This window comes from Chanodichthys erythropterus, chromosome 16 (genome assembly GCF_024489055.1).
Source record: "Chanodichthys erythropterus isolate Z2021 chromosome 16, ASM2448905v1, whole genome shotgun sequence".
NCBI classification, from domain to species: domain Eukaryota; kingdom Metazoa; phylum Chordata; class Actinopteri; order Cypriniformes; family Xenocyprididae; genus Chanodichthys; species Chanodichthys erythropterus.
This window is the reverse complement of record NC_090236.1, coordinates 15,184,528-15,212,321: the sequence shown is the minus strand read 5'-3', so window position 1 is coordinate 15,212,321 and position 27,794 is coordinate 15,184,528. Positions and strand designations below refer to the sequence as shown.

Below are 27,794 nucleotides of genomic sequence, written 5' to 3'. Positions count from 1 at the left end.
AAATTATTTTGTGGTTCATAGACACATAATGACGTATTAGTTTTTCTTATCAAAAGTAACAAACCCCAAAGTGACTGTAATGGGAGGTGAGCTACAGTGTTATTTTCATTCACCATCTGATAACAGCAAAGACTAATCGATTCTGGGGATTGATAGTTTCTAATAAAAAATGAGAATCGAGAAATCATTATTTTTTTTACTCAGGTCTAACGTTAATGAATTTGCAGTAATATGATAGAGACATATTAGAAATATATAACATAAACATACCTTAAGCAAAATGACTGACTGTATTATCGAATATTATTTATAATATATATATATATATATTATTATATTCGGTAATACAATCAGTTATTTTGCTTAAGGTATGTTTATGTTATATATTTCTAATATGTCTATCATAATAGACTGTAAATTCAGTTTATATATATTAGGCTTAGCTACAGTCTGACAGTAACATACTTTATATAAAGAATTCTTATAATAAAAACATATACTCATCATGTTACCTGGAATGTTTTTAGTCAACATGGTGAGAAAGAAGAGAATAAAACCTGAGCAGGATGCAATATTGTCGGACAAAGACAAAGCCTTCATCGAGGGACGACAAATCAACACATTTAAAGGTAAGTTGTGCGTCACAAAGCACTTTGACTATGTTCAGACTGCAGGCAAATCAGATATAAATTTTTTTTCTTTACCTCTGATCAGATCTTCTCAGACATATTGTCCACATTATTAAAGGGATACTTCAGGATTTAGCATTAAGCTTTGTATTAGTAGAATACCACTAGTATTTTCGAATTACCGTGCTTTCCCCCTTCATATCAGCCCGAGATGAGAGATTTATGCATTTTTATTCTGTAAAAAAGCCTCAGATGACGCAAAAATCGTCATTTTGCGTCATCTGAGGCTTTTTTGGCCAGAGGCTTAAAACTACAGCCAGTAATAGCAGGTAGTTCCGCATTTTTTCACCACGCCCATAACATATGCGCGTTTGAGGTTACTCACGGACATAGATCAAAGATTTAATCAAAAGTGGGTGTCAATTATATTTTTAAGCTTACAGTAATAATTAACATTATTTTGTTATAGTCTGCACTACATCAGTGGTTCATCTCGCAAATTTATCGGTCTCTGCAGTCATCTCAACCAATACAGCAACAGGCTTTTGTGGTAACGTTAGCATAAATAGATAAATAAACTCAGTTTTACAGAACAGTGGCTTTACTTTGATAACAGTCAACTTATATGCAACTTATATGTAATTGTCTATCTAACGTTACTTTGCTAAGTTTGCAGTTTTACTGCTACCTACAACACTACATATAGGCTACTGTGTTATCAGAAATAGAGTCTAGTATCAGCGAGTCTTACCTCTAGGCGAATACGCTTAGGCCGTGTGTCCACCAGAGCGTTTTTAGCTAGCTGAAAATGCTAGGCGCTCTGCTTAAAATGCGTTTTTTTCCGTTGAGACGCTTTGTTGCTATGATACGGAATATCCACGGCATTTTTGTGTTTCCATTTGCTCAAATAGCAAAAGAAAAACTCCCCAAAGGTGTTTTCACAGCTTTCAAAAAGAGGAAAAAAATAAAGAGGGTCTATTTCTTTGTTCTGCTGGACATAAAGGAAGATATTTGGAAGAATGTAACCACACAGTTTTGGGGCACTATTGACTTCCATAGTATTTTTCATATAGAAGTGGTGCCCCGAAAGTCTGTGGTTACATTCTTCAAAATATCTTTGTGTTCAGCAAAACAAAGATGACAGACTTTTCATTTTTGGGTGAACTAATCCTTTAACAACCCAAAGGCAGATCACTTGAGTGCAGCTGATGTTGTTTTGAAATGATCAAGAATATTTCAGTAAACAAATAAGCTATCCTTTGGATCCTCTGATCTTATTTCCTTTCCTTGCATTCCCTCACATCCTTCAGAGGTGACAATGAGAAGTGCACTGTATTGCTGGCAGTCTGAACATGGTCACACATTTTGCCCTAGGGTCAGCCTATTATTTACATAAAGGTTGAAGAAACAAAAAAACTTATAAAATTATATTTTTTATTTCAAAATTAATACTTGAAATTCTGTATAGGTTACAGAGAATAGGGTAACCAAACTCAACTAGTATTTCATTGGTAACCAATGCTTGAAATATTTTGTCACTTGCTGCACCTCATATTACATTACAAAGTTTTACAGGATTTAACCCTTTAAAAAGATAAGATGGTTAGTTGTGTAATAAATAGGTGCACTTGGGTTCATGTTTTATTATTATTATTATTTTTATTATTATTTGTCCTTTTAGGGAGAGGTGTGCTTGCTCTTGAGCACATTGAATCATCCACCTTTGTTGTTGAAGACCGTGGGATTCTCTCTCAAAGTAAACATGTTGAAGATGTTGAAGGCAACTACTTGTTTGACTTCACATGGAATGGAACACGTAATTGGTAAGCTGGCCATTTTTTTCAACGATAATTATGATTAATATTATTGTTTCTATTATTATTACTGTAGCAGCTTTGCTAGGGTTCTTATAACAATAGGAACTTATAAGTTAGTGATAATCAATAACATGGTTATTGTTTAGCAGGCTGATTCCTAAGTGGGGTTATATATTTAGCCTACCATCTCACCTTTTAAATTCTCAGGAAGGGAAGTTAACTGTCACAATGTGTATTTTTTAATATAGGTTAAATAGGCCAAGGTTACCCTAACCCCAAAAATATATATTGTTCAGTTAGGAATGTTTTAAGTTTCTTACTGCATTATTTTTCTCACAGCATAGATGCTACTAAAGTGGACTGTTCACTTGGGCGACTGCTGAATGATGATCACAGAAATCCAAATTGCAAAGTCAAGACAATAATTGTTGACGGAAGACCACACCTGTGCCTATTTAGTATAAGAGATATCTTTCCAGATGAGGAGGTCACATACAACTATGGGGATTCCTCGTGGCCTTGGCGTTTAAGGGTGAGTTTCTTGAAGACTTTATTTATTTGAAAGTCAACCATGTTTCACTCTGTTCTGCATTTCATGAATTTGTTAAAAAAAAAAAGATTCTGCATGGCTGTTTTGTGCACGACAGCCATTAAAGTGACAGTAGATACTTAGACTTTGGTTAATACTATCTGGCAAACATCCTTGCCTCAGTTTTGTACCTGTCTTTCTCACAATTACAGGAATTGTGTGACGAGCCATCAGTGACTGTGACTGAATGCCGTGTGAATCCTTCCTCATCAGTGAGTGAGAAAGTAAGTGATCGTATGTTCCTTAATTGTTTACTTCTCTTTGACACTGACAGTGTTAAGTGGAGGACAGTTGGGCATCATACTAGGCTGTTTTATGTGGACCGTTGTATTAAAGACGTTGTTGTGACGTCTCAACTTTGAGTAAAATGTGCCTTTCTCTGTTTACTCATTTTCATCACTTGTGTATTGGGGGATGGGCATGACTCTGACCTGAAATGTAAGGACAGTCCTCCTCTATGGGGACCGTCGTGTTAGGGTTAGGGTTTGATGAAAAGATATGTTGCTTTGGGTATGTGTCAGACATTGACCTTTATAATGTAAATTGTATTACTGTATAGACAAGATCCTCATGTATACATGTTTTACGTCTGCTTTATGCACGACAGCCATTAAAGTGACAGTAGACACTTAGACTTTGGTTGATACTAGTATTGGTTGTAGTGCCAATCTGGCAAACATCCTTGCCTCAGTTTTGTACCTGTGTTTCTCACAATTACAGGAATTGTGTGACGAGACATCAGTGACTGTGACTGAATGCAGTGTGAATCCTTCCTCATCAGTGAGTGAGAAAGTAAGTGATCGTATGTTCCTTAATTGTTTACTTCTCTTTGACAATGTTCAAGGATTACGTCACTTTGAAATTAAAATTACCCCAAGCTTTACTCACCCTCAAGACATCCTAGGTGTATATGACTTTCTGATGAACATAATAGCAGAAATATTAATAAATACCCTGACACATCCAAGCTTTATAATGGCAGTGATAGGGTTCAGTGACTATGAACTGAACAAAGTGCTTTCATCCACATCCATCCATCATTAATATATGCTCCACACCGATCCGGAGTGTTAATAAAAGCCTTCTGAATCAAAACAATGCGTTTTGCATAAAATAAATATCCATATTTAACAAGTTATGAAGTCAAATATCGAACTTCCGCTAGACCACCTTCCATGTACAAGTTATGAAGAAAGTGTAAACTGGCATTGCGTCAATTACACTTTCTGCGTACGTTGAATACGGAAGGCGGTCTGGCGGAAGCTCGATATTCGACTTTATAACTTGTTTAAATATGGGTGTCTTTTTACACAAATGCATCACTTCGCTTTAGAAGGCCTTTAATAACACTCTGGAGCCATGTGGAGTACAGGTTTATGATGGATGGATGTGGATGGAAGCACTTTGTTCAGTTCATACTCATTGAACCCTATCACTGCCATTATAAAGCTCAGATGTGTCAGGATATTTAGTAATATTTCTCTTGTTTCTGATTGTCTTTGTCAGAAACAAGAAAGCCATATACACTGGAAGCCCGTACAAGTTGATTGAACCTAAAAAATTTATGGAAACTCGTTGCCCTAAAAAATTGATTTTCTCTTGTTGAACAAACAAGACATTTTACGTTTAATGGGTTTCATTCATGAAACATTCGTAAATATACGAGTAAATATGTGAGTGATTTGCGCGTAAAGAGACCTTCCCGAAAACTCTTCTCCTGATTCACAAATACTTCGTAAACGTCAGAAGTGATAGTGAAATGTGTGTGTGAGTTAATGAATTCCATTCAGTCATAAATGGGACGCGCGTGCACGCTCATTCTCAATTACCATAAATCCCGCCCATTAAATCCGACTGACGGGCATCATATTATGACACCAAATTAAGGATTTTGGCCATTTTATAGGAAACAATTTCCATAACAATTAAGGGGCCATTAGTTTGCCTAGCCTTATTGAAATCAATTAATTATTTGATTAAAGTGCTCCGTTTGCAGATGCTATTATTGGCTCTCACAAAAAAGTAAAAAGAAAAAATGTATGTAATTACTAGATATATTTTTGTCAAAATGCTATGTAAATATGTACTTTTATTAAGGTGAATTAAAATGCAGCCTTATTAATGAGCAAAACATTCAGATGTTAAACGCACTATTTACGCGTGACTGGGAGCAGGTGTAGATTTCTTTCGTACCAACTAACATTTGGAAAATACGAACATTTTAATGAATCCGAAAATTTACGCCAGAACCACTTTACACACGATTTACACAAAAATTCGTTCTGCTCGTGTTTCATGAATGAGACCCAATGTACTTAACATTACAATAGTATTGCAATAAAAAGTTTTAGTTCATTTAACTAATATCTGTTAAAATAGCTCAAATTTATTGATTTAGGTCACTTAAAATATTAAATTGCACACATTTTATTGCATTCATTTTAAGACTTTAATTTTAATATAGCTTTTTAATTTCAGTTATTTTGAAGAATTCTTACTTTTTAAGTTAACTCCACTATAAACAAGAACAAAGAATACACCAAACAGTGATTTATTTGAATCCACAATTTATTTAAATTCAGTTTCTAGAGAATAACAAGAAACCATCACAAAATTCTGCTCCAAGATGATTCCGACAGTAGATGGATGGAGGTAGAAGGGCAGTGGATGCTGTGTCATATCTTCACTTTCTAGGCTGTATGCTGTCCTCATCATCAGAAGCCTAAACATGAATAAAGAGATTACTCAGAATATTCACATGCATAATTTCAAAATGATGCTGACACTTCAGCTTAATTTACACACATTTGTCTTTTGCACAAAATCTCTCAAATCACTCTCTTCTTCCCAACCAGCCTGCTGGTACACCTAAAGCAGAAGAACAAAGTTTGTTAATGTAAGGAAATTGTCAAAACTGAACAAATGTCGAATTTGAATATCTATTTTTCATGTGTATGAATAAACACACAAAATATGAACATAGGCATTTCACTTTACCTGACAGAGCTGGTCAAGACTGAAGCATCTTAGCTTTGATTGGATCTGCTTGGAATCTGCTGAGTGACAAAAAATCCACATTATTTCATTAATTTTTACCAGCAGACAATGTAAACTATATTTAACACAAAAAAAAGCATATCACAGGATGAAATCCTACTGAAACTTAAACACAGATAGCTAGCTTGGCTAACAGCACACAGGTGAGCACAATGTTGCATTTATTTTGTAGATAACTTAGCTTTGTATACGATCATGATTTTGGATTCACGATACTTTTGCAAAACGCAGCTGTGGTGTTTTGCCTGTTGGTGCTTGACCTGCCAAGAGCAGGCTGACATCATCAGTGCAGTGTCATTCACGTTTAATACGAACATTGTGCTTACAAATATCGACAAATAACAAGAATGCATTAATTATTAAAAAGAGATGAACACTTGATATAACACATTCGTGCATTCACTATAATCTTAACTTTACCATAATGGCAAGCGATGATTTCCACTGATTAAGTTACAAATAATGCGATCTGTGAAGAGACCGTGGCGGAAGACTTAACTAGCATGTAAGTTAATGCAGCCAAACTAGCTAACTGCTGTCCCTTGAGATCAATATTGATATGTATCTCATTTACATTCTGAAACGAATTAATAAGAGCTTGTTTCAGAGTAAAAACTAAAAGTTCTTCAACTTACCAGCAAACGTTGACAGAAACACACGCTACATTCCAGCTTGGCGTCATTTCAAACTGCCCAATGAAATTCTTCCTTGTGTTGCATTCCTGTTCGTTGCCATTGACAACAGACTTGAATTAGCACAGTTAAGTTGATTGAACTAAAACATTCCAGTAGAATGAGAGAATACATGCAAATCGTGCACAAAACCCAAAACAATTGTGTAATGAAGAGAAAATTAAAAAGTTTGTTTAGTTTATTTAATTAGTTTGGGTTAAATCAACTTCAGGGATTACAGTGTACACCTAGGATGGCTTGAGGGTGAGTAAAGGTTTGGCTAATTTTCATTTCAAAGTTAATCTAATCTTTAAGTGTAGGACAGTTGGGCATCATACTAGGCTGTTTTATGTGGACCGTTGTCTTAAAGACGTTGTTGTGACGTCTCAACTTTGAGTAAAATGTGCCTTTCTCTGTTTACTCATTTTCATCACTTGTGTATTGGGGGATGGGCATGACTCTGACCTGAAATGTAAGGACAGTCCTCCTCTATGGGGACCGTCGTGTTAGGGTTAGGGTTTGATGAAAAGATATGTTGCTTTGGGTATGTTTCAGACATTGACCTTTATAATGTAAATTGTATTACTTTATAGACAAGATCCTCATGTATACATGTTTTACGTCTGCTTTGTGCACGACAGCCATTAAAGTGACAGTAGATACTTAGACTTTGGTTAATACTATCTGGCAAACATCCTTGCCTCAGTTTTGTACCTGTCTTTCTCACAATTACAGGAATTGTGTGACGAGACATCAGTGACTGTGACTGAATGCAGTGTGAATCCTTCCTCATCAGTGAGTGAGAAAGTAAGTGATCGTATGTTCCTTAATTGTTTACTTCTCTTTGACACTGACAGTGTTAAGTGGAGGACAGTTGGGCATCATACTAGGCTGTTTTATGTGGACCGTTGTCTTAAAGACGTTGTTGTGATGTCTCAACTTTGAATAAAATGTGATTTTCTCTATTTACTCATTTTCATCACTTGTGTATTGGGGGATGGGCATGACTCTGAACTGAAATGTAAGGACAGTCCTCCCCTATGGGGACCGTTGTGTTAGGGTTAGGGTTAGGGTTTGATGAAAAGATATGTTGCTTTGGATATGTGTCAGCTTTATTTTATTGTGGATAAGGTTTAAACCCAATATGCACACTTTTCAGTCAGGACATGCTTTCAATACAGCAACAACTGCAGTGTCTTTCAGTCAAAAAGAAGTAAACAGTTAAGGTCCGTTTACACCAACAATGATAACTACATTAGCATCCACACCAGCAGAAGGTATCTTTCTGTTTACTGTAAGCACATGCTTGTCTGCTGCTTAAATACTCGAGCTTGGTATAGCAGAATTAATTCTGATTGGCTGTCAATGTTTTTAGCGTTTAATCTGGATATCTTTTTGAAAGTGATTCTAACAATATTGTTTCACTGTACCGTTATTGTTTAAGCTCTTATGAAGATGCTGCTACTCTTAAATATTGAAAGATTTTTTTTAACTATAACTTTATAGTTATTGTCCTTGGTGTGAACAGGCCCTTTTTAGTTGCTAAAATTCACCCTGTCCTGAGTTAGCGGTGAGGGTTTTGCGTTTGGAGAGATTTTCTTGTATAAAATTTGCCTTTTAAGGGACTTTTTTTGGAAGAAAACAACGAATAACATCTACATTCATATTCATTTGTTAAATGTTATGCATCAGAATTGAAACATTTTATGATAATGGTATACAATTGCTCTGATTTCAGATGACCTGTAAAGACAAGTCAAAGACCGTTGCGAAGAAAGGAGATTCAGCTTTGACTGGAGATGAAATGGTACATTGACCTTTATAATATAAATTGTATTACTGTATAGACAGGATCCTCATGTATACATGTTTTACGTCTGCTTTGTGCACGACAGCCATTAAATTGACAGTAGATACTTAGACTTTGGTTAATACTATCTGGCAAACATCCTTGCCTCAGTTTTGTACCTGTCTTTCTCACAATTACAGGAATTGTGTGACGAGCCATCAGTGACTGTGACTGAATGCAGTGTGAATCCTTCCTCATCAGTGAGTGAGAAAGTAAGTGATCGTATGTTCCTTAATTGTTTACTTCTCTTTGACACTGACAGTGTTAAGTGGAGGACAGTTGGGCATCATACTAGGCTGTTTTATGTGGACCGTTGTCTTAAAGACGTTGTTGTGACGTCTCAACTTTGAGTAAAATGTGCCTTTCTCTGTTTACTCATTTTCATCACTTGTGTATTGGGGGATGGGCATGACTCTGACCTGAAATGTAAGGACAGTCCTCCTCTATGGGGACCGTCGTGTTAGGGTTAGGGTTTGATGAAAAGATATGTTGCTTTGGGTATGTGTCAGACATTGACCTTTATAATGTAAATTGTATTACTGTATAGACAAGATCCTCATGTATACATGTTTTACGTCTGCTTTGTGCACGACAGCCATTAAAGTGACAGTAGATACTTAGACTTTGGTTGATACTATCTGGCAAACATCCTTGCCTCAGTTTTGTACCTGTCTTTCTCACAATTACAGGAATTGTGTGACGAGACATCAGTGACTGTGACTGAATGCAGTGTGAATCCTTCCTCATCAGTGAGTGAGAAAGTAAGTGATCGTATGTTCCTTAATTGTTTACTTCTCTTTGACAATGTTCAAGGATTACGTCACTTTGAAATTAAAATTACCCCAAGCTTTACTTACCCTCAAGCCATCCTAGGTGTATATGACTTTCTGATGAACATAATAGCAGAAATATTAATAACTACCCTGACACATCCTAGCTTTATAATGGCAGTGATAGGGTTCAGTGACTATGAACTGAACAAAGTGCTTTCATCCACATCCATCCATCATTAATATATGCTCCACACCGATCCGGACTGTTAATAAAAGCCTTCTGAATCAAAACAATGCGTTTTGCATAAAATAAATATCCATATTTAACAAGTTATGAAGTCAAATATCGAACTTCCGCTAGACCACCTTCCATGTACAAGTTATGAAGAAAGTGTAAACTGGCATCGCGTCAATTACACTTTCTGCGTACGTTGAATACGGAAGGCGGTCTGGCGGAAGCTCGATATTCGACTTTATAACTTTTACAATTACAGGAATTGGGTGACGAGACATCAGTGACTGTGACTGAATGCCGTGTGAATCCTTCCTCATCAGTGAGTGAGAAAGTAAGTGATCGTATGTTCCTTAATTGTTTACTTCTCTTTGACACTGACAGTGTTAAGTGGAGGACAGTTGGGCATCATACTAGGCTGTTTTATGTGGACCGTTGTCTTAAAGACGTTGTTGTGACGTCTCAACTTTGAGTAAAATGTGCCTTTCTCTGTTCACTCATTTTCATCACTTGTGTAATGGGGGATGGGCATGACTCTGACCTGAAATGTAAGGACAGTCCTCCTCTATGGGGACCGCCGTGTTAGGGTTAGGGTTTGATGAAAAGATATGTTGCTTTGGGTATGTGTCAGCTTTATTTTAGTGTGGATAAGGTTAAGACACAATATGCACACTTTCTAACAGCATACAAAACAGCATACAATTGCTCTGATTTCAGATGACCTGTAAAGACAGTGTCACTTCTCTTTGACACTGACACACTTGTGTATTGGGGGATGGGCATGACTCTGTCCTGAAATGTAAGGACAGTCCTCCTCTATTATCGTTCCAAAAACAGCTTGATTAAAAAAGGATACTGGTAAATAACTATATATTTTTTATTTATTTGTTTGTTTGCCTATACTTTATGGTGCTAACTCAATTAGCTGGATTTGATCGATGACGATTTGGCACAATCTTGGATTGTTCGGTTCTTCGACACTTATTCTGGAGTTGCTGTCATAGCAACAGGTCCGTAAGCATAAGCCTGCTCGGGAGCAGGCTTATGTCTTGTAAACAGGATTAGATTGCATCTTTTTAAGCGGCACAGATACTTAAAATCTGTTCCATCCAATGCTATTTTATTTAAAGAGTTCTGAACTGAACCAGGAACTAAATTAATAACTTATTTGAAAATAATATAATAATATTGTGTAGTCTATAATACTATTGACACAACCAGTTTTTCTCATTGAGATTTATTTGTGATAATAATTACTTTTATTGGAGTCTTACACACATGCTGTACAGTTAATCTGAGCCGTGCATTATTTTGATTGGTGACATATTATGGGAGTGGCTTGAAACAGAAAACTTGATCTTGACCCATAAGAAACTTTAATTAATGCTGTCATGTAGGGCTGGATGATTAATCGAAAAGTAATCAAAACTGAAATTCAGAACCTCTAACCGACGTAATTTTCCCATGTCGGTTATTTCGTTTTTTTTAATCCTGTTAATACTTCCCCCTTAAAAACACACTACCGCGTGTGTAGCCATGTGACTCTGCCCCGTCCAGTCAGTGGCATAAAAGCAAAACACGGAGGTGAACACCGGTTCAACACATACACCGCGTTCCAAATCATTATGCAAGTGACATATCAGTTAGATTTCAGCAGAATAAACATTCAGATTTTAGTTTTTCTAAGAAAATGTTTGTTTGTTTATTTATCCATATCTTTTTAGATAACTGGTATCAATGTCAGACAAAATAATTTGCCAGATCTATGGAAACCCTACTTAGAGGTTGTTCCACATTATTAAGCAAGTCACAGTTCTCATGCAATATGGGAGGAAGAAAGATCTTTCTGAAGAAGAAAAGCATGAAATGGTCCAGTGGTCCAATGTTTTCATGCCTTTTGCACAACATTGGACCATTTCATGCTTTTCATCTTCAGAAAGATCTTTCTTCCTCCCATATTGCATGAGAACTGTGACTTACAACCTCTAAGTAGGGTTTTCATAGATCTGGCAAATTATTTTGTCTGAGATTGATACCAGTTATCTAAAAAGACATGGATAAATAAACAAACAAACATTTTCTTAGAAAAACTAAAATCTGAATGTTTATTGTACTGAAATCTTACTGATATGTCACTTGCGCGCCATCGCTACACTGCGTTCCAAATTATTATGCGAGTGGTGAGCCTTGCATCTTCACTAAACTTTGTCAGTTGTAGTTGTTTTATGGTTTGGACATTTAAGCGATTAGATGATCGGATGTGTATTATATCAAGCTAACATGCTCACGCAGCTGCATTGTGGCACGAACATTCATACAAACAGTAGCTGTGAAGATCGCGCACAGAGAGGAACGCAGAAACTAGTTGTCAGCGCTGTCCTGTGATTTATCACAAAAGTAGCTTAGAAATTCAAAACTTATTATAGCATATATTTTTCTACTTTTGAAGGAACTATTTACAACCTACAACTTCACAATTAATAGAGACAGTACAATTAATCACACGTATACTGGTACTGTGCTAATTTATCTTTATGATTTACAACGAGCAGAAATCTGTAAGAAATGTACAAATGTATAATCATATTTACAGTACAAACCTTGTCAGTGAACTATGAGGGGGAAAAAAACCCCAGAAACAAAATAATCATTCATTAATCGTAATCGAGGTAAAATGTTCAATTAATGAAGGTTTTGATTTTAGGCCGTAATCGTCAAGCCCTAATAACACTTAAGCAAAACATGGTCAGGTCAAAGTGTCTGAATAATTTTTGGTTCCAAATTTTTATCAATTTTACTGGTAGTCCACTGTATGAATAATATTTTGGTATAATATGTCACAGTTTACTTTAGCTATCTTCATTTACATAAATGAACTATAGTGTCCTGCACCCACTAGTAAAAATATATCAAAAGTTATCCGCTTGTTAAGTCGTGACGTAAGGAACGCCGTTTCCGGGTCCAATCCTTGACTCGTTTCACTTGAGAATGCCATCGGCGGCCGTTTTTGAGCGCTATTTATTCATATTAAACATCAATCATTTTAAAAAGTTAAAACATTTTAAATACTTACAGTCTACACAACAGTCTCCGTGCTCACAGCATCACAGACATTAATATTTTAAATATTTATAAAAGATGAATCATTGTCTGGCCATCTAGAATTTTGGTACGGAGATAAAGGTTATGATTATATATTTTTTTTAGTATTACACCACATCGTGTGTGTATATTAGCACCATTTGTTGTTTTCTTATGGTATGAAATAGAGCGTTAGGACCCGGAAGCGCTGCTGTGTGACGTCAGACTTAACAACCGAATATCTAGAGTCTGAATAATTTTTGGTTTGACTGTATTTACATACTGTATATGTATATATGTATATTTTTATTTGTTTTGCAGAGACCAAATCGAGGAACACTGAAAAGGCCATGGAGCCCAAATGAAGTGAATGCTGTCATGAAACATTATTCCATATTTCAAAGGGACACCTTGCAACAAAAACCGATTGTGAGCAGTGCAAGACTGCAGAGGACCCTGCTCTGAGAGAAAGAACAGTCCAAAATATAAGGGGCTTCGTGAGGAACCGAGGTATGATGTTGAAAAAAAAAGTTCTTAGAGAGTTCCTAGAGAGATCATTTTGGCCTTACATTAATGTGTGTGGCTTTTGTTCTGCAAAATTGTCTAAAATGTTGTTGGACCACTGAATTTATAAGCAGAAGAGTCTGAATCAGGTCTATATTTTGTGCTGAAGACATCCTTTTATTTACTTTTGTTAAAACATTGTTTTTATAGAAATGTACAAATTATTGCATTTTTATTGGAAGGCAGTATAATTTGTTTTTTCCACTGGCACTGTGTTGCTGAGTGAATTTTGTGGCCCATACCCTGTTGCACTTTGGTCCCATAAACATACTTATTTTATATCTTAGTTGTTGAGCCTTTTTTACCATTTGTTAATTTTTATTAATTGCCTTTTCAGTTTCTTTTGAGTTTTATTGCTTCATCTTATTGACCTTTAACTAGTCTTAAGTCTGAAGTGTAAAACTTGCTGATCTTTGATCACTAAATTTTCTTCAACCAGGTTAATTTAACCTGTGTATTGCACCACATGTATGCTTGTTGGCTGACATACTGTAGCAACAGCACATTGTAGCACTATTTCCTTAGGTATGCATATTAATTTTGCAGGTTCAGTGGCAGCAAAAAGATGCACAATAATTTGTGAATTCACTCTTCAATGTAGAAGAGCTGATTTGATTTAGTATGGTTAACTAATACTAGTACTCCTGCTATGTATGGAGTAAATGGAGTGATGTCCAGTTAAACCCAGATTGTCCTCATAATGAAGGGTTAGTTATGGTTGTGTGTGTTTGTGTGTGAAGTCCAGTTAAACCCAAACTGTCCTCATAATGAAGGGTTAGTTATGGTTGTGTGTGTGTGTTTGTGTGTGTGAAGTCCAGTTAAACCCAGATTGTCCTCATAATGAAGGGTTAGTTATGGTTGTGTGTGTTTGTGTGTGAAGTCCAGTTAAACCCAAACTGTCCTCATAATGAAGGGTTAGTTATGGTTGTGTGTGTTTGTGTGTGAAGTCCAGTTAAACCCAAACTGTCCTCATAATGAAGGGTTAGTTATGGTTGTGTGTGTATGTAAACAATGTCCAGTTAAACCCAGATTGTCCTCATAATGAAGGGTTAGTTATGGTTGTGTGTGTTTGTGAGTGATGTCCAGTTAAACCCAAACTGTCCTCATAATGAAGGGTTAGTTATGGTTGTGTGTGTGTGTGTATGTAAACAATGTCCAGTTAAACCCAATTGGTCAACAATTTTCATTTAGATACTAATCAATTCTTTAACAATTATAACTCTCTTTTCACAATAACATGAAACACCATCAAATGCCTATATTCTGCTTTATTCAAAACAATTTTTATACAAAACTACTTAAAATCTAATGAATAAATTAAGACATTGACATTCAAGGTTCAATTATGAAAACTACTTATGTATCTTACAATAAAACCATCATCTCAAACTGTTCAGTAACATATTTAATCTACATTTTTGAAAAAAAATGTATGCATAAATGTGTGCTCTCACTGGGAAGTGACTGCTCTAGTCAGTGATGGTTAACTAGTAAACTATCCTTTTTTTTTATTTCTTAATTTTTATAGTTAATTTACTTTCATATTTCACTTCCCCTCTTCTCTCTTTGCTCTTCCCTCACATCACACCTGTTAAAGCTCACATTACAAACTCAGGGTTATTTTTTAAAATATTTAATAAGATTAAGCCAGGTTAAGCAATTGCTGATAATTTCTTGCTTTGTTTTGTTTTCTTATTTTGTTTTTCTGTTTACTGGTATTGAAACGTACTTAAGTGATGTGGTACACTCAAGGGTAAAGTTAAACAAGTATGATGCTCATGTTTAATGATGCACTGTAGGTGACTGTCCAGATAAACCAGGGTAGTCCTCATAAGTCATAATTAAATCAGGACACGCCCACTCCCGCCCCGTCCTCACAGTGCTGTAGAATGTCAGGTCTTCATATTTCCAAACTGCTTCACTAGAATTAAATTCTGAGCAGTCAGCGTTTTACCCCATGCCATAAGGAGCAGTTTAATGTTTCTTATTAATTTCTATGACAATGGGAAAGGTGGGTCCCCATAAACCACAATGGAACTTATTTGGAAAAAAAGTCCTTATAAACCACCCGTACCAGTATAGGTGTGTGTGTGTGTGTGTGTGTGTGTGAGTGAAAGTGAGAGACAGAGAGAGTTTTACAGCCAGTTATTTAACCCTTTTATTGCAGACTCACTGTGCTTAAGAGTTTATTCCCAACCGTTACTCAAACATATCTGAAGCAGCTAATCAGGCCAGTTCATTTGTAGGCCACTGACAACATATTATTACATTATTAGTTTGATAATTAGGGTTAATTCAAATATAAAAACACACTGCAAAAGCATGCTTTTGGTGCATAAGATTGGGGCACAAACAACAGCTCAGGGAGGTCAAAAACATAAAGTGTGAGGATTATTGACTAGCCTTATTCCTGACTAGCCTACTGCGTTTCAAATTACGGGTTCCACTTCCGGATTGGTGAACTTCCATTCAAAAAAACTGAAACTTATTGTTTCAAATCATATGGTTGCCCTACAATTAAAGCTTATCAGTCAGCTTGACTGAATCAGCTGTCAATTTCTTTCATGTTTTATTTTCAGACATCATGAGAATGACATAACGCTTGGCATTGTAATATGTTACAACAAAAATATCTATGGCAAGAGCTCTTTTCAGCAGCTGCTTTCTATCCTCCAGAATATTTTATTTTGTCTCTTTGCATACTGCTGTAATAGTATGAAAAAGGACAGCATATACTGTAAATTTGTAGTCTGTTCTCTCTATATAATTTACAATACATCCCATTAATAATTCACTGGAATGCACAAAAAATCTCCTCAAAGCCTCACGTCTCTTTCCAGGTTTGTTTCACAGGTATCACACAATGCTGAAGTTCATGACCTTTTTTTATTAAGGCAATGTATTACATAATGCACATATATATTATTATAGCATATGTTCAACCCATCCGTTATTGCTGTGGAAAAAATCACACCTTTACATGGCTTGTTGAAATTATGTTGTTGATGCTTTCACACTTTTAAATGTCCATTTATTGTTCATTGGTTGAAGGGTGAGTAGAATAATGTCATCTGTTTAAAAAGACCATAGTGTCTATCACTGACCGTTTACAGTTTAACAGAAATTACTCCCATAATTCGTGCAAAGCATCATGGGGCGTTGGAATAAGGTGGATACAACATCAGCAATCACAGACATTTGCATTAAGGCTTTGAAAAGAATAGTGATATCGCAAACACTGTTGCCATGGCAACGCATCAAACTTTAATATTAGTTTTGGAAGCTTTTGAGACTCTTAACATGCTTCAAATTGCATGAAACTCAATGCACACATCAGAGATATCAACCAGCAGACATGGGCAAAACCGTAGAAACGGGCGGGGAGCAGGGCCTCTATAGCGCCACCTTTTGACAAAAGTGGGGGGGTTAGTTTAACCTACAGTCACCAAACCTGGACAATTTTCTAATTTACAGTCATTAGCTCTGACCAATATGAAGTCTGCTATTTTGGTTTGAATGTGGATTTTTTGACTAAACAGGCTCTGAATTTTAAACTACTACTTCTAGGGAGTTTATTCCATTCAGACCAAACATTTTTTACATGTTGCTAAGACATTGAAGATGTTAAATTGAAAACGGATAATGGATATCTCGAACCGTTTTGCCATGGTAATAGATTGAAGTAATGTAAAAAAGGTAAACGGAATGACTCATATTCTCTATTAAGAAAAACACTATACACAATTAATTTATGTATAGAATAATATAGATGTTTGAAATAAACACATTTTATTCATTTTCTTCCAATTCAAAAAGCATGTGTAATTAAAAATAGGCAGATTAATCCATTTTTCAATCAAATATAATTAATGTCATACATAGAGTAACAACTAGAGGGCAGCATATACCTATTTTTAAAACAGGGTTGGATAAGTCAAACATATATAATCATTTTGAAACAAATAATTTGTTTTAATTATACTGTTTGTGCAGGTATATTTTAAAAAATATCAAAGACTACTTTGTCATAATTAAGATTTTTTTTTGTTTTGTTTGTTTAAAACGATCTTCTCAGTCTGTCTCAGTCTCTCTCCCTCTCTGTCCTCCCCCATATTACCTCAGGCTCATTCGGGGGTGTGTGTGTGTGTGTGTGTGTGTGTGTGTGTGTGTGTGGGTGGGGGTGGGGGGTGTCTGTTTGTGGGTCTATGTCTGTGTCACACTGCCTATATATATCTTTTTCTCTCTCTGTGTATGCATATGTGTGCTTTACAGTCTTATTTTTTTTCTAAATATTGAGTTATTTATTTTTAACAATTACAATGAGAATTTTTGAATTATTTATTTACTGATATCATTCAAATTTATTAAAAAAAAACCCTGTTTCAGTAAAATTTCACATGATTATGAAAGTGGCTGTTTAAAATAAACTTGCATAAGTGAGCAGAAAATTCAAGATATGAACCTTATTAATACCTGAGACTGACATTAAAATTGTCTTTGCAGGTTCTGTGATTTGGCTCTATTTATTATTTATTATTTTTCCATTTTATTTTTTATCTTATACCACACATATTAAAATTAAATGAACGCATGCTTTTGGTGCATAAGATTGGTGCACAAACAACAGCTCATGGAGGTCAAAAAACACATGAATAGAAGAGTGAGGATTATACAACATCAACAATCACAGACATTCACATTATGGCTGGATTAGTTATTTCAGAGCATTGTGGAGTTTGCACAAATAACAGTATATAATTTGGTCTAGAATTTTTATAGGGGTTGTCTGAAGCCGACTTCAGACTGCATGATTTTCAAACTAGTCTGGTCACTGTCCTTTTCACACTGCATTACTTTCGCTTTCAATTCAGTCGCTGTTGTGTTCAAAATGCATGATGGATTGGCGACAGAAGGTTTCACACTGCATGAATTTAGAATAGGAAGAATCGCCGACACATCTGTCTGGCACTCAAACTACGTTTCACAACCAAACACACGGGAGATGTGACAAGGAAACAACACAATATCACGTATGCAAGACCGGAGTTCTCAAGTGAGACTGGGTTTATTATTAAAAACGGTAACCCGCAAGAAGCTTGCAATACGAATGGCCTGTGTGCTGATTTGCAGCGAAAACAAGAAAAATAAAAGAAGAATATGGAGGAGGAAATGGTTGGAGAGACTGTGACAGAGCACTCGCATAACAGAGCACTGATTTGCCTGTGATTTGGGGCATTTGTCTGCGATTTCACAAAACCTGTCTGCGAGCTAAAATTGGCTAAAATCATGCAGCCTGAACTCGCAATGAGAAAAAACCCAGACATTTCAGATTATGATGATATTCTGCACTCATTTGAAATAGACTTATAACATTCTGTGACATGAAAGTCATCTCAATTTAAACGATCTCATGCATGTGGCTTTTGTGGTTTGTCATCATAGGAGCATCAGCCGCTGCAGTAAATGTGGTTTGAAATTGACATAGTCCTTTTATGTTTAATCGTTCAAATGCACATTGCCCACCGTGCACAGCTGACCTGAAGCAACCGGGGTGGCGGTGCCACCGGGCTTTGGCCCGTCATCGCTGCTCGCAGCTAAATTTTTATTTATTTTTTTACATTTGCTAACGTTACCAGATCAGTCGTGATGAGAAACTGCTATATCACGTAACGTTAGTGTGGAGTGTGGACGGATATTAAAGAAGTTAGTTTCTATTATTAGTAATCAATAACGCTACTTCTAGATGACCATTAGGTTTGCTATTGCCTGATTCATAATAATCTGTACAATATTGTGATCTAAGAACAGTGTTGCATATTGTTAGCTAACGTGTATAGCCTATCTAAGCTAACACCGGTCTCCTACCATGTTCTCCACTGCTTCTCCTCACACAGCTCAATTTTTCTCTTTTGACCGTTATTTTGTCTAATTATGGCCTGTCCCTGCTCTCTTGACCACATAGCAGGCTAATTGTATGACTGTGGTTTGTGATACGAGTAGCCTATGAATAAACATTTACAATTTCCTCAGTGTCCGAACTGTCATTGCGATCCATTGTTTTCCTATTGTTTATATTGATCGCACTCCCTGCGGCTTGGAGCTTGGTACACCATTGAACACAGCCCTGACTCGCCTTTGCCATGCCCAGGTCCTCCCATTCCTCTGCATGGGCCTTGCCCACCATCCCTCCCACAGGACTGCCTCTTCTCCACCACCCTCCTTGACTGTTTTTTTTTTTTTTTTTTTTTTTTTTTTGGGCGTCAGGAGCCACCCTTAGAGGGGGGATCTGTCATTGGTGTTTTGGTTTTGTGTTCATGTTTTGGATTTCATGTCTTTTTATTTTGTAGTTTTATTCATGTTGCTTGTTTGTGTTATGCTTCCCTTGCTCCTCTTGTTCTCCCTTAGTCTATGTGTCATGTTCTCATTGGTTGGTTATAGTCATGTGGTTTTCAGTTATGTTCTTTCATTGGTTCTCTTGTTCCTTGTGTCACTTCCCCATTGGTTGTTTTAGTCAGGTGTTTTCTTAGTTCTTGTATGTATAGCCATTCTTCCCCATGTTCCTTTGTCGTGTATACCTGTAACCATGTAACCTGCTGTCGGTGAGTCATTTTGTCAAGTCTGCTCAAGTTCAAGTCTGCTCAAGTTCAAGTCCATACAATAAACTGCTCTTGGGTTCTCACTACGCTCACCTCCAGAGGACTTCATTAGATGGCGGCAAAACTTTGAGTGAATGAGACTCATTCAATGAGTCAGTGGCAAGAGACTTTTATATTGAAAGAAACTTTTGCTAAGGAAGTTGTTTTAGCACTGTGTGTTTTGGAAAATTCCCTTAGCTGTAAAAAGGACAAATTATGTACAAAGATCGCTTTCCTCAGCAGATACTCAATAAAGCAATAAACCCCAAGAAACCATGGTTTACAGTGAATGTATAACAGCTAAGGGGCGTTGTTAGGCACGACGCAGAGCGGTACCCCCTTAGCTGTTATAAATTCACTGTAAACCAAGGCTTCACAGGGCTTATTGCTTTTATAAAATGGTTACCACACAATACAAATATTGAAACAACCAAAAAAATATGTATCAACGGAACTTTCATGAAGTAAAATCATTAAAAGCCGTCCTTGTGCTGAAAAAAAAAGTCCCTGACCAGCAACAGAAGTTACATTTATTACGCCATTAGATGGCGGCAAAGATTGTCTTTATGAGCGAGTTACTCAGTCGCAAAGACTTTTATATTGAAACTTGTTGTGAACACAAAAAGACGCAAATGACAATTGCTTTGCCAGTGTCGGCAGGGCACGGGAAAACCCATTAAATGTTAAAAAGAGCATCGCAGCGGACATTCAAACGTATTTTTTATTATGAACATAGGACTGACCTGAAGGAAAATGCTATATCTGAAAGCACATAATACACTCGGTCACTCGATATCTCTCTCACAATACTCTTCTACACAATGCAGTAATTTCAATGAACAAAATCAACAGAGAACAAACATGTTTATGTTGCTAAGACAGACAAAGCCACTGGAAGGCAAGCCTGCAACCTTTAACCAAAAAAGCATAATGGCTAATGCTAACGCTCCGGCTCTGGCGGTACACAGGGTTTTGAACTTACGTCACTGCCATTACACAATAGGCTGAGAGGTGCCGCATGTGATTAAGTTAGCCGTCTTTCTCCAATGGTAATAGATACAGACCCTCTCATCTCCCTATAATATACAATCTCTGAGACAGACAGACAGCAACACTCAGTGGCACAGCGATACTTGTGTAAAGGCCAATTCACACCGCCCCGACAACAGCCAACAAACGCCAACAAACTCGTCTGTTGGAGTTTGTTGGATCGGTGTGATAACCCTGTTGGCGTTTGTTGGCGTTGGTCGGAGTTGGTTTTCACCCGACTGAACATGTTTAATCGGCGTTTGTCGGGTCGTGGAATGTCTGCGCGGTGTGAGCAGTTTTCCAACAAACGGCAACAAACTCTGACGTAATCTGACCTGATCACGAACCGTTGCCATGACGGTGAGGCAAGTCCCCTGCATAGACAGCTGTTTGATCGCGCCCGCGCCTCACGCACACTCAACAGAGTACTGGAAACGTGACATCGCAGCTTGTTTGTTATAAAAAATAAAATACAGTTAAAAATAAAAATATACAAAAGGTACAATAGCCCATAGTGCAATCCGTGCCATTCAGCAAGAGCAGCTGCTCCACTTCACCGAAAGAGAGAGGTAACGACGTTATAACCACCATGAGAGCAACGCAGGTTTACCTTCAGTTTAGTTTTTTAATAATTCGTTTTGGCTTGTTTAGCTACATGGTTTTATATGCTTACTCTCGTTAATAAAAAGGGTCGCGCTAAAAAAAGTTTAAAAACCAGATCGATGCAGCCCTTCGGATTTCAGGTTAGTATTTTTGTTTTGCCTCAATACTTTAATACAATGAAAATATATATGATACTATATTATTAATGTAATAAACTTGCCTGACAATATTGTTAACATGGTTACACGTATGTGGAATTTTCCCAGTCAGACGTCACTCGTTTGTTGGTGTTTGTCGGGGCGGTGTGAACATGACAGTTTTTTCTCATAGAATTCTAATCCAACGGCCAACTTGTTCGCCGGCGTTTGTTGGTGTTTGTTGGCGTTTGTCGGTGTGGTGTGAATTGGCCTTAATGCGATCAGCTCTATGTTTTCAGGAATTTCACAATGCATGCGGACCAGAACTATTCGTTTTATAAACTGATTTTTATAATGGATATTATCGACCTCGACCTGAAGAATAAATGTTATATCAGACACAGGTAATGCTCGCTCAGGCGATCTCTCTCTTTGGCTTTCTCTCTAAAACTATACAAAATACATTTGAATCTGTGGCGGAAGGAAGTAGTTCTGCACAAAAGAGGGTTTTAAAGACACGCTTTACACACTCGTGCTGTCGAATGTTGTATAAATGCAATTTATAGTTTTCTGACAGTTTTCTGGGATGGGTAGGTTTAGGGGTACCGTAGAGTTAGTGATAGAAGGGGATAGAATATACAGTTTGTACAGTATACACGTATGGAGAATTCCCATAATCAACATATGCGAACGTGTGTGTGTTCAATGTGTTTGTAAACATTTTAAGGAACACTGAATATGAATGCAGTTAATGTCTAATAAAGGTTGTTTTAAAACACTTAATTAATGACATTTTCCTTTTTTCCCGTGACATAACCTAAAGTGAGAACTATTTTCTCCTAAAAACCAATTAACAGTTCCTTTATTACAACCTAATTAAACAATAGTAATTATGTTAACTAGATGAGTAAAGTTCATAGACAAACTTTAAGTTGGCTTGAAAAAGCCTAGCCAGAAGGTTTGGAGTAGTTTTAAATAGTTTAAGTTTTAGTTTAGTAGTTTAAAAGCTATATAATGTGTGAGTAAGTAAGTGTGAGTGAGTGTGTGTGTGTGTGTAGATAGATATAGTTAGTTAGATATTTAGTAAGTTAGATAGATAGTTAGTTAGAAAGTTAGTTAGTTTATGAGTTTGAATGAGTTTGAATGGCTTAGAAATAGAATAGAATGGAAGCTTCATTGAGTTTAATGGGCTTCAGTTTGTTTTGATTTGAATTTAACAGTTGAAGGTTTATGGAATGTTCAGATTTTCAGTGCAAGTCAATGGGAGTTTTTCCAAGTTTGATCAGCATTTTTAGGAAAACCGTAAGTTGGAGCAGTCTGAAAAGATATAGCACACCCGGTTAGAACAGTCTGAAGGTCTGGGCCGAGTTTGGTGGTTGTAGCTTTAAAGCTCTAGGACGAGATGCAGTCTAAAATTTTGCTCAGAAGAAGACGGAAGAATAATAATAAGTTTATATAGCAGATTTTTTGGATTTTTCAAGCCAACTTAATTACAGTGACAATGAATGAAAAACTCACTGTTAATATAATAACAATGAATTAACTATAAACTAATAGTTTGCAAATGATTTGCAAGTACTTACTGTATATTTATTTCAAAGTGTTACCCAAATTCTATATTAAACTGAGATGACACTAGAATGTATCTATTCATTTGATCAAAATTATGACATTATCACGCATTCCTTCTAAAACTGTCCTCATACCATTACCCTATACTTTGTATAAATTAAAATGTATAATTAAAGAAAAGAAAAAAAAAATCTATTTTTTAAGGCTTCACAGCTGTGCCTCTTTTAATTGTGTAGTCTGTCAGATACTTAAAAAATGGTAACACTTTATTTTAGGGTCTTTTAACTAGTTGCTTATTAGCATGCATATTACTAGAATATTTGCTATTTATTAGTACTTATTAAGCACATATTAATGCCTTATTCTGCATGACATTCTATATCTAATACATAAACTTAACAACTACCTTACTAACTATTAGTAAGCAGTAAATTAGGAGTTGTTTGAGTGAAAAGTCGTAGTTAATAGTTTAAATGTGTTCCCTATAAAGTGTAAAGCTACGGCAGACAATGTTTTTCATAAAAACTCTGTTATTCTGGATGAAACTCTCTTCACATCCTGAAAGCAATCGATAATAGAAGTGGTCTAAATATTTAAATAGAATATATTCTTATCTTCTGTGGAAGTCTCAGGACCAAAAAATGTTCTTCCAATCATTATTGCTTTCGGTTCGAATGCAGTGACAGGATTTCCTACTTGCCTGTCAACCCATACCTCCGCGCACCTCCGCAGACATCACATGTTCCATGAGGCTATATAGAGTTTTTTTTTTTTACAGTCTATGCAGATTTACAGTTCTATCCCTACCAAAACAACAAGCTTATGCTGCGTTCATGCCATGTCATAAATACTGTAATTAAAAAATGGCAACTCGTGACGTTCTACTAGGAGCTATTGGATTTATGCATTTCTATGGCCACACTATCAATGCTGATATGGATCTGCAGCATCTGCATCATGACACAGATGGTACAGAGCTTTTAAGTTGTTTATTTTTATTATTATTGTAATGTTATGTGCTTTGAGGACTCTGCTCTGGCTGTGCTTTGGAGAGCGCTCTGAAGGGAGGGTGGGATCTTATGCTTACTATTTGCTAGCCTCTGCGAAATTGCCTACACTTGCTTTAATTGTGATTATAATTTCTCACAACTATGCAGCCAACTTAAACATAAAAAACCCTGTAGTATTTGGGGTTTTTTTAAAGGCTTTTAGGGTTGTCCCAGTAAGTAAGAATAAGAGCAATTTCAGTAAATATAGTATGAAATAATTACCTCAAAATAACACCAGTTTACAAACATAAAGAGGCTTGGAAACTGCATGATATTTGCATCATACTTCAATGCTTTTCCTCTCTTCAGAGTCTTCAGTGGTAAGGTAAGCATGCTCCCCATCTGTGCCCTCCACACTCAGGAAACAGTTTGTGGTATGGCCGATTCCACTGGGCAGGACCCGTTCCCTTAGCATGGCATTAATTACTGTACTCTTTCCATTACTGGTCCTGAGAAACACATAGCATCCAGTAACAAACTGTGTATTTATGTTCTGATTCAAGAGTTGCTCAAACCCAAATTAATGAGGAACAAATAGAGAGAGAAAGATGCCTGTACACAAATAATCCATTTTTGGTGTCTTGCTTTTGTGTGTAAATTAATTATGCATACCAAAATAATTGATTGATTTTGGCTAAACAGCTGAAAAACTAAAAATATTATTGATCCATTTCATTCTGCCAGCTTGTTGTCATTGTTTGGTTTACATACTAATAAGCTTAGACCACTGTTGTTTTACCTGCCAAAGAAGCCCACCTTCATGTGTCTGCGGGCTAGCACATCTTTGATGACAGTTAGTTTCCTGGAGCAGGCCTGGATCTGCAGATACTGTTCTTCCTCAGCCACATGCTCCAGATCCTCACTCTTCCACGTCTCTGGGTACCAAACACACACATATATCAAATACCATCATACAGTAAAGTGCAGGACCAGTCTTAGCTGATAAAGAGATAGCCTTATGTGAGAGGTATTTTTTTTTTCATTTTGTTATTTTGCAGCCTAAACCCAGGCACACATTTAACGACTAGCTAAAACATTCTAAGACTGTGCTCAACACACAGTGATTGTTTCCTTCGACTGAAGCACATTTACATACTTACACTCGGAATTTGAACACCAACTGTAATCACCGACTGAACGCAACTGGCTCTGGCTGGACGTGTTTGAGCGCGATGAGTCATAAGTATCAATTTACATTCATAATTGGCCTTACAATCGTTAAGTGTGTGTGCGGCTTAAAGTGCTTTAAACAATTTTCCACATCACTCTACACTCTATTGCAAAAAACATATTTGTGACTTTGCATATTAAAAAAAAAAAAAAAAAACTGAAATACAACTTGAATTCTGGAAAAGTTGGAACGTTTTTTTAAATTTGAATAAAATGAAAACTAAAAGACTTTCAACTCACATGAGCCAATATTTTATTCACAATAGAACATAGATAACATAACAATATGTTTAAACAGAGAAATTTTACACTTTTATCCACTAAATGAGCTCATTTAAAATTTGATGCCTGCTACAGGTCTCAAAAAAGTTGGCGTGGGGGCAACAAATGGCTGAAAAAGCAAGACATTTTGAAAAGATTCAGCTGAGAGAACATCTAGCAGCTAATTAAGTTAATTGATGTCAGGTCTGTACATGATTAGCTATAAAAGGAATGTCTTAGAGATGCAGAGTCTCTCAGAAGTAAAGATGGCAGAGCTGTGAAAGAGTGTGTAAAAAGATTGTGGAATACTTTAAAAACAATGTTCCTCAATATCAAATTGCAAAGGCTTTGCAAATCTCATCATCTGCAGTGCATAGCATAATCAAAAGATTCAGAGAAACTGGAGAAATCTCTGTGCATAAGGGACAAGGAAGAAAACCTTTATTGGATATCCGTGGTCTTCGGGCCCTCAGACGGCACTGAATCACTCATTGGCATGCTTGTGTCAATGGCATTACTAAATAGGCCCAGGAATACTTCCAGAAACCACTGTTTGTAAACACAATCCACTGTGCCATCTGCAGATGCCAACTAAAGCTGTATCATGCAAAAAGGAAGCCATATGTGAATATGGCCCAGAAGCGCCGTCATGTCCTGTGGGTTAAGGCTCATTTAAAATGTACTATTTCAAAGTGGAAAGTGTTCTATGGTCAGACGAGTCCAAATTTGACATTCTTTTTTTTATTTCTTTTTTTTATTGACAGACAGACAGATGTACAGACTATTATAGTGCAGTGACCAACAATCTAGTAGTTCTATAATTCCAGAAGTGAAATAAAAATGTGTAAGTGTGTGTGTGTGTGTGTGTGTGTGTGTGTGTGTGTGTGTGTGTGTGTGTGTGTGTGTGTGTGTGTACTTGTTTTTGTGAAATATCCGGACATAAATGTGTATAATGACATGGGTATGACATGGGTATTACAAAAAAAGGTGAAATATGAGGACATTCAGCATGTCCCCACTTTTCAAAAGGCTTATAAATCACACAGAATGAGTTTTTGTGAGAAAGTAAAAGTGTGCACAGTTTCCTGTGATGGTTAGGTTTAGGGTTAGGGGTAGTGTAGGGGGATAGTAAATACGGTTTGTACAGTATAAAAACCATTATGTCTATGGAATGTCCCCACATTTCACAAAAACAAACATGTGTGTGTGTGTGTGTGTGTGTGTGTGTGTGTGTGTGTGTATGCCCATTTATTACCATTGTCATCACCATTACCACCACTCACCCACCATCACTATTGTTGCATTAGTTACGTTTTTTTTTTTTTTTTGTATGTTATGTGTAGTGTCTAAGGTGCATTAAAAGAAGGGGGACATTGTGTGCACAATGTCGCAAATTTGACATTCTTGTTGGAAATCACTTTGCTTAAATCAATTTGCTTAAAATGTTATGCTGATCCTATCATTTGTAATGAAAACTATGCATTGAAAACTATGTAAATTAAATGATAATGCCCAAACGGAAGCATTTTCACTAGTGTTCTTAAATAAAAAAATTGTAATATCATGGTACCTTTTTGTAAATGAAATAGACTAATTACTAAATATATATAATTTAAACAATAACAATATATCTATCAATCACACATGCAATAGTTAATCATTCCATATTACCCTCTACAAAATCTGATCCCTCTCTAACAAACTCCAACAACTGGTGAAACATAGCACTGATTGTCCTCTTTGCCACCACAAAGTGCTGCAGTGGTGAAACACTGTCCTGCTCCATGTTTAAATACTGAAAGTACAGAGTGAGTATAATTCACAGTTGAGATGAATAAAAGCACAGTGACAGTGTTATATAAGCTTAGCGCTAGCCTATATATAAAGACTTTGGTACTCACCCGATCTGACAAAAGAATTACAGCTGTACAAGTGGTGCCATTTCTCAAATGAGGTCAAAGAGCATATTCATTACAGGGACATGAAACCTTTTCAAAAGCATTTTACCTTTACCCAAAACATTTTTACCTTTAACCATCAGAGAAGTCTGTCTATGTACAAGATATTGAGATGGCA

General features: G+C 36.4%; 2 protein-coding genes and 1 long non-coding RNA gene across 7 annotated transcripts in view; 1 reads left to right on the top strand and 2 right to left on the bottom strand.

Annotated features, from left to right (window-relative positions):
- Positions 1 to 27,504, bottom strand: part of mfn1a (mitofusin 1a) — a 125,459-nt gene extending 97,955 nt beyond the window's left edge. Inside the window, 3 exon segments of the mRNA XM_067363563.1 lie at positions 24,574 to 24,736; positions 25,027 to 25,162; positions 27,390 to 27,504. Coding sequence (XP_067219664.1) covers positions 24,574 to 24,736; positions 25,027 to 25,162; positions 27,390 to 27,504 — 414 coding nt within the window.
- Positions 407 to 14,013, top strand: LOC137003693 (histone-lysine N-methyltransferase set-1-like). Of its 5 annotated transcripts, none has more exons than XR_010892029.1 (7): positions 407 to 629; positions 2,311 to 2,452; positions 2,786 to 2,978; positions 3,188 to 3,259; positions 3,756 to 3,827; positions 8,502 to 8,824; positions 9,302 to 9,775. XR_010892029.1 is itself a non-coding variant. In XM_067363939.1 (7 exons), the coding sequence occupies exons 1-7, from the start codon at positions 506 to 508 to the stop codon at positions 13,161 to 13,163; spliced, it is 819 nt and encodes a 272-aa protein (XP_067220040.1). In that variant the 5' UTR covers positions 407 to 505; the 3' UTR covers positions 13,164 to 14,013. The 5 variants fall into 5 exon arrangements, 4 of the variants coding, with proteins under 4 accessions (XP_067220040.1, XP_067220042.1, XP_067220043.1 ...); XM_067363939.1 differs by lacking the exons at positions 3,756 to 3,827; positions 8,502 to 8,824 and adding exons at positions 9,880 to 9,951; positions 13,020 to 14,013 and having other exon boundaries at positions 9,302 to 9,373; XM_067363941.1 differs by lacking the exons at positions 3,756 to 3,827; positions 8,502 to 8,824; positions 9,302 to 9,775 and adding exons at positions 9,880 to 9,951; positions 13,020 to 14,013.
- On the bottom strand, positions 5,117 to 6,896 carry LOC137003689 (uncharacterized). Its single transcript, XR_010892028.1, has 4 exons — positions 6,728 to 6,896; positions 6,033 to 6,091; positions 5,841 to 5,903; positions 5,117 to 5,757 (listed from the first exon to the last, which is right to left on the bottom strand). It is a non-coding gene; the product is annotated as an uncharacterized lncRNA (long non-coding RNA).
- Positions 27,505 to 27,794: the final 290 nt, after the last annotated feature.